Source organism: Otolemur garnettii, unplaced genomic scaffold, assembly GCF_000181295.1.
Source record: "Otolemur garnettii isolate 467f Iridium unplaced genomic scaffold, OtoGar3 scaffold00049, whole genome shotgun sequence".
NCBI classification, from domain to species: Eukaryota; Metazoa; Chordata; class Mammalia; order Primates; family Galagidae; genus Otolemur; species Otolemur garnettii.
Window position 1 is genome coordinate 3,164,757 of NW_003852444.1, and position 10,481 is coordinate 3,175,237.

The 10,481-nt window shown below is 40.0% G+C and overlaps 1 protein-coding gene and 1 pseudogene across 1 annotated transcript; one reads left to right on the forward strand and one right to left on the reverse strand.

The window, feature by feature from the left end:
- Positions 1-777, reverse strand: part of LOC100951880 — a 7,813-nt pseudogene extending 7,036 nt beyond the window's left edge.
- Positions 778-3,767: 2,990 nt separating this feature from the next.
- On the forward strand, positions 3,768-9,031 carry PRSS37 (protease, serine 37). The gene is made up of 5 exons (XM_003791641.3): positions 3,768-3,809; positions 6,072-6,213; positions 7,348-7,601; positions 8,138-8,274; positions 8,834-9,031. Exons 1-5 carry the CDS (start codon positions 3,776-3,778, stop codon positions 8,972-8,974), a joined length of 708 nt encoding a protein of 235 aa, XP_003791689.1. The 5' UTR covers positions 3,768-3,775; the 3' UTR covers positions 8,975-9,031.
- Positions 9,032-10,481: the final 1,450 nt, after the last annotated feature.

Sequence of the window (10,481 nt, forward strand, 5' to 3'; positions counted from 1 at the left end):
GTATAGAGTTACATATGTTGACCCATCCTTGAGATCCTGGGATAAAACCCACTTGGTCATGGTGTATAATTTGTTTGATGTGTTGCTGGATTCTGTTTGTTAGGATTTTGTTGAATATTTTTGCATCAATATTCATTAGTGATATTGGTCTATAATTTTCTTTTCATGTTGGGTCTTTTCCTGGTTTGGGGATCAGGGTGATGTTAGCGTCATAGAAGTGTTGGGTAGCATTCTGTCTTTTTCTATGTTTTGGAAAAGGTTGAGTAATATAGGTGCTAGTTCCTCTTTAAAGGTTTGGTAGAATTCTGATGTGAAGCCGTCTGGTCCTGGGCTTTCTTTTTAGGGAGATTTTGTATAGTTGATGCTATTTCAGAGCTTGATATAGGTCTATTCAACATTTCCACTGCATTCTGGCTAAGTCTTGGGAGATGATGTGCTTCCAAGTATTGGTCAATTTCCTTCAGATTGTCATATTTCTGGGAATAAAGTTTCTTATAATATTCATTAAGGATTTTTTGAATTTCTAAAGGGTCTGCTGTTATTTCATCTTTACCATTTCTGATTGACAATATTAGAGACTTTATTCTTTTTTTCTTGGTTAGGTTGGCCAAAGGTTTATCAAATTTGTTGATTTTTTCAAAAAACCAACTTTTTGATTTGTTGATCTGTCCTATAGCTCTTACTTTCCAACACAGTACCATAGCCTCATCCCCCAAGATATACCTTCAGCCACTCACCAGTCACTGTCAGCATGGTTGATAGGTGGATACACGTCATGTTGATGGCATGTATCCCATCCAGAAGACAAAACATAGAGATGGGATTTATATCCTGCCTGGGGATTCTGAACAGTGCAGATAGCAGAAATGGGATATGATTTTACAAAGGTCTATTATCTAGAGGGCTCCCTGCCAGTCTTGTTCTTTGGTGTTCAAAGGATCCATCAGTCACACATCTGTGCACTCTCTGTGTCAGTAGCCATAAAAATATTGTCAGTCTTACTGAAACCTAACCTAGGAAAAATTAGTTTCAGGGATCTGAGCTTTGTTTGCCTTATCTAGAAAAGAGAATTTCAAAGTTGGAGCCAAGTGACCCTTCTGTGGACTCACTTCCATGGAATTAAAATTCATTCCAAGTGCCTTCCATAGCCTCTCAATTCTTCTCACTAGCCTTTCCTTACAAATGTGACTAGTGTCTCCCTCCTCTGTTGTTCTCATTTACTCTCACCTTTCTGTGCTACTCTGAGGAATTACAGCTCTGTCTCCAGCTCTGTGTATAACCCTGACTCCATCCTCCTTCATTCCTATCAGTCACACTCAGCCCACTTCTCAGAATTGCTTCATTTGTTCAGGTGGTATCTCATAACATCAAACACCAACTGACACCAAGGCCAACTCTTTCCAGATCTCTGAATCTGTTCTTATCACTACATTGTCCTCTCTGACTAGGGGAGGATGTTCTCTATCTCTCTTTGGAATCTATCATAACACAAGTACATAAAGAATGTAAGAACAAAAAGTTTACAAACATATGAGAAAATACTGAATATCACACATCCATACCTAAGATTCTAAAGTTAGTTTTTCAAAGAAAAGTTTTGGTACAATACCCATTAGTATTAAAACAAGAAAACCCACCCTTGAAAGTAGCAGGGTGTGGTGTGAGCAGGTGGTAAGCGGTAACAAAGAGAGGATGAGACAATATCATGAGGATCAAGGGAAGCCCCTAATCTATGTTGGAAAGGTGAGCTCTATTCTGAGGCAATATGGAATTACTGAAGAGTATTCAGTAGCAGATTAATATTAATATGATCTTACCTACATTTTATGAAAGAAATAGTCCTTTGTAAAAGATAGAATTCCAGGTTGGCCAAGAAGAGAAAGGTACAAGTGAGACAAGATTATGACCTGTGTAGGATGACAGCAGTGAGAATGGAAAGATGGAGTTCAATTCAAGAGGTCCCAGAAAGAAAGATCGACTTTGGGGTGAAAAAAAAGAGAGAAGTCAAACAGGCAGAAAGTAGAGTTATCCCCTAAAATAAAGAACATAGGCTGAAGAGTGAAATTGACAGGCTGGAGGAATAAGGAATTTAATTTTGACATGCTAAATTTCAGGACCCTAAAGGAGAAACAATGGTTTCTAGGGGGAAACTGTATATGCAGGACAAGAGGTCCAGGCTAGAGCTAAACAAATTGAACATTATGGAAAGGTTGTGTCCCCAGCGCCAGCCTCCTCCAGATAATCTGTTGATTTCAGGGATCTTTTTCTAGATAGTGACCCTTATTTTCTGCTCTTAGCTTTCATGATCACACACCAGACCACAAACTCTCTTCATAGCCCATAATCTGTCCAAAAGATTTACAAAAAACAACTTGAAAATAAAGGATACCTCTTTCTCAAATTTTTACCTATTTTAACTAATCCCCCCCTACCCGTACAAACACAAAAAAAACATTCTACAACCCCACCCTGTCTTCCAACCTCAAGTACATTCATGAACTTACCCACACGGTGTTGTGAGAGGTTCAGGAGAGAGGGCGCCGTGTCTGGTTTTCATTCCAAACTTCAGGGGATATGTGAGAGTGACTGTACAGTCCCACAAGCTCCCTGCTGGTTGATGGGGTGAATCCTGGAAGACATAATTGAAAAACTTTGGGTATCCAGTAACAAGACCTACAAGACTGGGAAAATCACTTGAACGCTGTCCGCTTCAGTGCTGCCACCTATAGGTCAGAAAAAATGATACCAGGTCCAGCCCTGTCTCTTCTATCTAGGGTTGTTGTGATATTTGATGAGATTATTAAAGAAACTTTGAAATGTTCAAGTCATACAAAATGTGATTAATTTTACATTTCACACTAACCTGATATAAAATCACCCCCTGATAAGTCTGTAAGAAACTTAGTTCAGTTCCTGAGGTTCAGTAAGCACTCAATCAATGTTTACTATCAGTATTACTGCTTTTTCTTGTCAGGATATGCACCCAATTATCCAAGGATGACTGTGCTAATCTATTATTAGCTGAGAAATATTTTCATTAGGTAAAAAGCATTTAGAGTTACTGCTTTCTGAACTGTCACCAACACACATTAGATCCTGAATCTAATGTCATCTAGACTGTAAACCATTCCACAACTTTCAAGATAGTGTTCTATAAATGCTTTTTATTTCCCCATTTCCTTAGCTCAAAGCTGTTGATCAGGACAACAAAGACCAAGTTGGTGATGATGACTGAGTGATGAAATAGTGATCAAAGGGGCAGATAAAGCTAGGGTAACAAAGAAGGGAGGGGCTGAGGGAGAGGATCAGTAATTTACAGGAGATTCAAGGCAAAATTCAGCACATGCTTCCTGAGCTAAGGTGGAGAATCTTGTCCCCCACAGCCCTGGCCTCAGAAACTGCGTTGAGAAGGTAAAACCCAAGCCTAGATCTCCCTTTTCCACGGACAATCAAATGACCTTCAAGCAGATGTGCCTCTAGGGACAGCAGAGAGAGGGATGTGGATCTAGGAATCTAAGGAATTCATTTTCTTTCCCTGAGAGGCCTCAGTGGAGGCACAGTCCCCACCTTCCCTGGAGCAGAGGGGCTTCCATCTGTCTCTCTGTAGTCATCTTTCTCCCACTGCGTATGCCCTGAGCTGATTTCCAGCCCCATGGAGTGCTCCCATACCTAACCATATCCACTGAATTCTACCAGCTGTTCCATAGAAGACAACTGAGCTAAGGGCTCCAAATCCGCTGATCTTCTGCGTCTCACAGGAAAAGAGCTGGACCCCATGAAACTTATCCTGTATTTGAGTATCCTTGCTGGTATGTATCCAAGACCACCTGCTCTATTCTGCAACACATAGGTTAATGTAGGATGAGGTAAGGCAGAGGCAGGAGGTGTGAACTGCAGAAGAGTCAAGAAATACTGTCATGAGCAGAGTTAGGGGTTTCCCCTCTTAGATTCCATCCAAAGTCTTTCAGAACAGGCTGAGCCTACCCTTGTATCGCTAAGCTCTGAGGTGAGTTAAGGCACACACATCTGCCTTGAAGAATGCTCAACGGTGAGTGTTTCCCACCTTCTTATTAAAAACTATGGGCCTCAGGCCAGGTGTGGTTTCTGATGCCTGTAATCTTAGCACTCTGGGAGGCAAAGGCAGGTGGGTTGCTTGAGCTTAGGAGTTTGAGAACAGCCTAAACAAGTTCTACTAAAACTAGAAAAATTAGTTGAGTGTTGTGGTGGGAGCCTGTAGTCCCAGCTACTGAAGAGGCTGAGGCAAGAAGATTGCTTAAACCCAGGAGTATGAGGTTGCCGTGAGGTATGATGATTCTACAGCACTCTACTCAGGACGACAGAGTGAGACTCAGTCCCCAACAAAACAACAACAAAAAAAAAGTGGTTCTCAACCCTCTGAGTAAGTCCCAGTGTGCACAAGAATAGAGAATAAATTTTGACCTTTGATATGCCCCCTTTTTTCAAAACATTACAGACACAGAATGCAGGGGATAAAGAACATGGAAACAAGATCAAAGTAGGGCCCTATCTTCTGCAGCACCTGCCTTCCATTAAGTTTTCATGACAGAATTTCATGGGGGAAGCACTTCTTACCACACCTGACTACTAGATTGTATGACATTTCTGCTAAGTTAATTAATTAAGTTCTAGTTTCTTCAAAATGTGGGTATTACTACCTACATGATAGAGTTACTGGGATTAAAAAAATCCATGTAAAGCACATGAAACAATGTTTAGTATAAAGCTTAATCTTTCTTTCACTCATTAACCATCCATCCTATTCGCTTTGGAGTTTCTAACTGTGTGGTCACACCAAGGAGGATGTGGGGAAGTATGAGCCTAGGGTTGGGGAGGATTAGCAGAAGAACTGAGAGCATCAAAACAAGAAGGTCTTTATTTCTGATATTAGAATCAGCCTACCCCCCCCACTTTTATTTGCTGGGGTATTTTTAAAACAATTAATTTATAAAACATTATATGTTCATATTAGGAAATTTTAAAATTTCAAACATAGAAAGAAATAGGTATCAGTCACAATCCCACCTCCCAGTCATTACTGTTTAAATTTACTCTCAAGCTTTATATGTTTTTTGTTTTTTAACAATTGGATTACATTACATATATTTTATTGCTATTTTAAAGAAGCTTTAAGTTAAAGCTTTGACATTTTCTATGTTGTTTAATATATTTTATAAATACGACCTTTTTTTTTTTTTTTTTTTGAGACAGAGTCTCACTCTGTCTCCCTGCATATAGAGCTGTGGCATCATAGCTCATGGCAATCTCAATCTCCTGAGCTCAAGCAATCCTCTTACCTCAGCTTCCCAAGTAGCTGGGACTACAGGTGACCACCACAACGCCCAGCTAGTTTTATTATTTTAGTAGAGATGGGGTCTCAGTCCTGCTCAGGCTTGTCTCAAACTCCTAAGCTCAAGCGATCCACTTGCCTCAGCCTCTCAGAATGTTAGGATTACAGGTGTAAGCCACTGCACCTGGCCTATAAATACAACTTTTAATATATGATGTTCCACTTGTTCACATGTTTCTTTATTAAATCTCCAATACTACTATACTGGACATTTATGTTTCCAATTTTCAGTTATTATAGTGCTAAAGTGAGCACACTTATTCATAATCTTTATATCTGATTTTTTCTTTAGAATACATTCTTGGGTTGGGATGATTAAATCACAAGTTATAAATAACTTATAGATTTGTTTGTTTTTTACACATTCTACCTTCTTCAAAAATTCACAATTCTTGAAGCCTATTTCTAAATTGATTTTCAAGAAGATTGCATCAATTAAGAAGCAGTAAATGAGGATTTTTCTCATACTCTTTCTTAGATTAAATATCATCAATATTAAACAGAAAATAATTAATAAATTAGATAAAATAGTATGTCATTTTAATTTACATTTTTATTAGAGAAAAAAGTCAAATATTTACATTTCCTGGCTAATTGATGACTTCTTTAAAATCATACATATTTCAACTAGGAAATGATCATCTAATTTATTTACTTTAACACATATTAAGAATATTAATTTGTATATGAATTATTTTCTCAGGGACAACTTTCTTTGCTCACTCATCTGTGCAGAAGGAAGATCATGCTCCCTACTTAGTATACCTAAAATCTCACTTCAACCCCTGTGTGGGTGTCCTCATCAAAACCAAGTGGGTGCTGGCCCCAGCTCACTGCTACTTACCGTGAGTACTGGGCATCCCCAGCTTCTGATATGGCTACTATTCATTCTAGATCAGAGATTTTCAAATAAGGATAACTTCCTTCCATGGTACCTTTGACAATGTCTGAAGATGGTTTTGGTTGTCACAATCAGGAGGTGGCGCTAGTGGCATCTAGTGGGTAGAGGCCAGAGCAAAAACACTGCTCAACATCCTATGGTGCACAGCGTTGTACCCCACAACAAAGACTTGTCCAACCCAAAAAGCACTAGTGCCACTGTTGAGAAACTCTCTGCTACATATTAGTCCTCCTCCATCAGTTTTTTCAAACCTTCTTTCTGGCAATATGAATGCATTTTATCAGTTAAAGGCCTGGCAGGTAAAAACTAATGATATACTCAGATTGGGTAAATTGAGGAGAGTTTTTAAGAGGAACTAAGAGCAAAAGTATGGAGACATCAAAAGGAAAACACAAAGAATAGTTCCATACCACCTGGGTTGCTATTATGAAAATGCAGTTACCACCCCTAGGCTTAAAGAGAAAAGAGGAGAGAGTAGTTTTCAAGGAAGGAAAAGTAACCCGTATGAAGAGACTATTTGACAGGAATTGTAACCTGTGTCAAGGGACACAACCAGTCTGTGGTGACACTGCATAGAGGAAGCTGGGAGGACAAATATTGCTATACCATTCTTCTTCCAATTTCCTTCTGGTGCTTCCTATTGGCCCAAACCCAATGAGAAGCAAGAGAGCAAAAAAACCTATGGGTTTAGTCCACTATGTCACATTCCACAGGTGCACAGCAAAGTAGTTAGTGAACCAGATACCCAACATTCAGGTCATCTCATTCTGGATAGGCTGTAGCTGGAGAGGAAGGAAAATGATTTGATTGCATCATCTTCCTTTCCACTATGTTACCAACATTACATGAAAACACAGTGGTTACAGGCTCCACCATTTACTATATGACCATGGGTGCCTCCAGTGTATATTGTGTAAAAGGAGGATAGAAATAAGCCCTGCTGTATAGACTTGTGAGTTAAATGAGATAATCCAGATAAAGCACTTGGCACAGTAACTGGCACATTGTAATATTCAGAGTCTTAGAGATGATGATGATGATGATGATTGTGATTACATCAAACCCCTTCTCTCTACAGAAATCTGAAAGTGATGTTGGGAAATTTGAAAAGCAGAATCAGAGATGGGACAGAGCAGACGATTAACCCTATCCAGATTGTCCGCTACTGGAACTATAGTCATAGCTCCCCACAAGATGACATTATGCTCATCAAGCTGGATAAGCCTGCTGTCCTCAACCACAAAGTCCAGCCCCTTCCCCTTGCCACTCGTAATGTCCAGCCAGGCACTGTCTGTCTGCTCTCAGGTTTGGACTGGAGCCAAGAAAACAGTGGTGAGTGTACCTCCCACAGCATATCAGGGCCATCAGTTATGCTTGAAGAGGAACATCTGCCTCCTCTTAACTGTGAGAGGAGAGGAGAATTGGTGGAGACCCAAGGGAGATGCCACATGAGTGTGGGTCTGGCCAAAAAAGACCTGCCCAGAAGAACAAACCTCCTTCTTTCCCGGAGTGTCTAACATCTCACTGCTGGAAACACCAGGCCATCCGACTCTGCATAGAGGCCACACACACCAACCTTGATGGTCACAGGCACCATACACATGAAGGAGGCTGTGGTCCTACTTCCCATACACATGCATTTCACTTATAAAGAATAATTCCAATAACGTGACTCAGTTCACTCACTCCTCCAAAATAGGCCATGGAGTAGAAAGGAAACTCTACTTTTTAAACTCACAACCATCCTCAAGTTCATTTATTCCATTTCAATCATTCCTTGTTTTCTTCAGACTTACACAGAAATACACTAGTTGAAATGGAGAGTGGTGTTGTTAACAGGATGTTTTCCTTTATCCCTGTCCCCTTAGGCAGACACCCCGACTTGCGGCAGAACCTGGAGGCCCCTGTGATGTCTGATGCGGAGTGCCAGAAAACTGAGCAAGGGCGAAGCCACAGGAACTCCCTCTGTGTAAAATTTGTGAAAGTATTCAGTCGAATTTTTGGGGTAATCCTTTCTCTATGTTCAGCTTTCATTTACTTGTATGTATCTAGTTAACTAATCATGATACAAAAAGATATTTGATTTCTAAATAATTTTTTGAGAATTTGATAAGACTGTGCCAAGCCACCACTGTTTCTTCACTAATGAGCTCTCCTTAAAGGGTACCTTTATTCATTAAAGGGCATCAGCCTTGCCTGAAACACACTTGGTAGGTGTTCATTCTCATAGCTGCAAATAAAATAGTGAAAATAGGCATTGCTTTTAAAAACAAATCAAACTTTTTACAAGTTGAAACTGGCTTCACTATTTCAAAAAAAAATGGGCTTTAACTCATTTTATACATGATTTCTAGAGAGGCTATTTTCTGACTTTCTTAAGATCACACAAGGCTAGGTAACAGCAAAGCTAGGATTCGGTCCCCTAAGTCAGTGCTCTTTTCATAACCCAGCATGTTCTCTGTAGGCATATCTCACCCAAGTTCAGGACTAGAGAAGGTTCCTATGAGAAGATCTCACTCTCTCTCTCTCTCTCCCTCCCTCCATCTCTTCATGATCTTTGGCAGGAGGTGGCTGTAGCTACTGTCATCTGCAAAAACAAGCTCCAGGGGATTGAAGTCGGACATTTCATGGGAGGGGACGTTGGCATTTATACCAATGTATACAAATATTTATCCTGGATTGAAAACACCGCCAAGGACTCATGAGATCCTACTTCCCTGCCTGCATGCCATTGACTCTGTCAGTGACTACACAAACTGATAGTTTCCTTTAACTCAAAATCTCCAAATAAAAACCTCTGGATGCAGCATACCAATGGCTTATGTTTTCTTGTTTACCTCTGTATCTTTAAAGATAGGATACACCAGGGAGGGAAATACCATGAAATGAGCACTTACTACACTATACTAGGTTATATGCATTATCTCATGTAATATACATAACAAACCCTTGAGGTTATCCTTGATTCCCACTTCCCAAATGAGAAAATTAAAACTAAAAGAGGTTGTTTAACATTACCGATAGCTGCTGAATGTCAGAACCTGGAATGGAACCCAAAATTGTCAGTTTCTAAATCCTGTGCTCTTACCCTCAGTTTGGGGAATCTATGGCCTAACAACAGATATTGACTCCTATTTCCCTGGTATCTCTCTCATCTTTCAAAGGGCTTGAAGCGCTCACTCTTATATAAGATTCTAGATACTAGAATAAGTGCCTAAGAAAAGTCATAACTCACCTCAGGGCTACATTGACTGTAGCATGCTGCAGAGAGAGGATAAGAGTGGAAAGTAAAAAATAAAACTTCACAACAAGGTTGACAACCATAAATCAAGTCCAAGAGGGAGCCTGGCAGCTCTAGAGCAATCTGATGATGTCATCTAGATCCAAAAGGTATAATCCAAGGGCAGAAGAGAGTTTGAGGGGCAGAAATGGCTGAGATAAAGCAAAGGGCAGAAATCAGGATTAGCCACAGACCATGACCCTAGCAAAGGCAGGAACCAGCTACCAGTTCTCTGCTTGAGAAATTGGTAAAGTACCACTATAGACTATTTGTGTGTCCCTACAATTCAAGTGTTGCCCAATGATGGTTGCCCATTTTGGCCTAATGCCCAAAATGATGGTATTTGGCAGTGGGAACTTTGAGAGGTGATTAGGTAACGAGGACTATGCCCTCATCAATGCGATGAGTGCCCTTATAAAAGAGGAGCCAGAGAGCTCCCTTCCCCCATCTACATTGTGAGGTTACAACAAGACAGCCACTTAAGAATGAAGAAGCAGGCTCTCACCAGACACTGAATCTTCTGACACCCTGATCTTAAATTTCCCAGCCTCCAGAACTGTGAGAAATACATTCCTGTTGTTTATAAGTCACCCAGTCCATGATGTTTTCTTATAGTGGCTCAAACAGGCTAAGACGAGTATATCTCCAGATTTCCCAAATCTGGAAATAATATAGGAGCTCTGGATACCCAAGAGACTGGGACATACAGGATGTGTGAAGCAAACTCCCAGCAGGTAAAGATTCAAGAAACAACCACACATTATCCTTGGGTAATATTTTCTATGCTCATGGTTTAAAATAAAATCTATACTTTAAAATGAGTTTTGTAGTAGGTGAATAATGGTCCTGCAAGGATGTCAGTACTGGGATCCTGTGAATATAATATTATATAATGTAATACAATCAGATTGATTATGACTATGAACATTAAG

Bases quoted from the DNA above. Each gene is read 5' to 3' on its own strand.
- PRSS37 (XM_003791641.3), top strand. From the start codon at position 3,776: ATGAAACTTATCCTGTATTTGAGTATCCTTGCTG. The intron at 3,810-6,071 runs GTATGTATCCAA...TTATTTTCTCAG, and splicing joins GTATTTGAGTATCCTTGCTG to GGACAACTTTCTTTGCTCAC. The intron at 7,602-8,137 runs GTGAGTGTACCT...CTGTCCCCTTAG, and splicing joins CTGGAGCCAAGAAAACAGTG to GCAGACACCCCGACTTGCGG.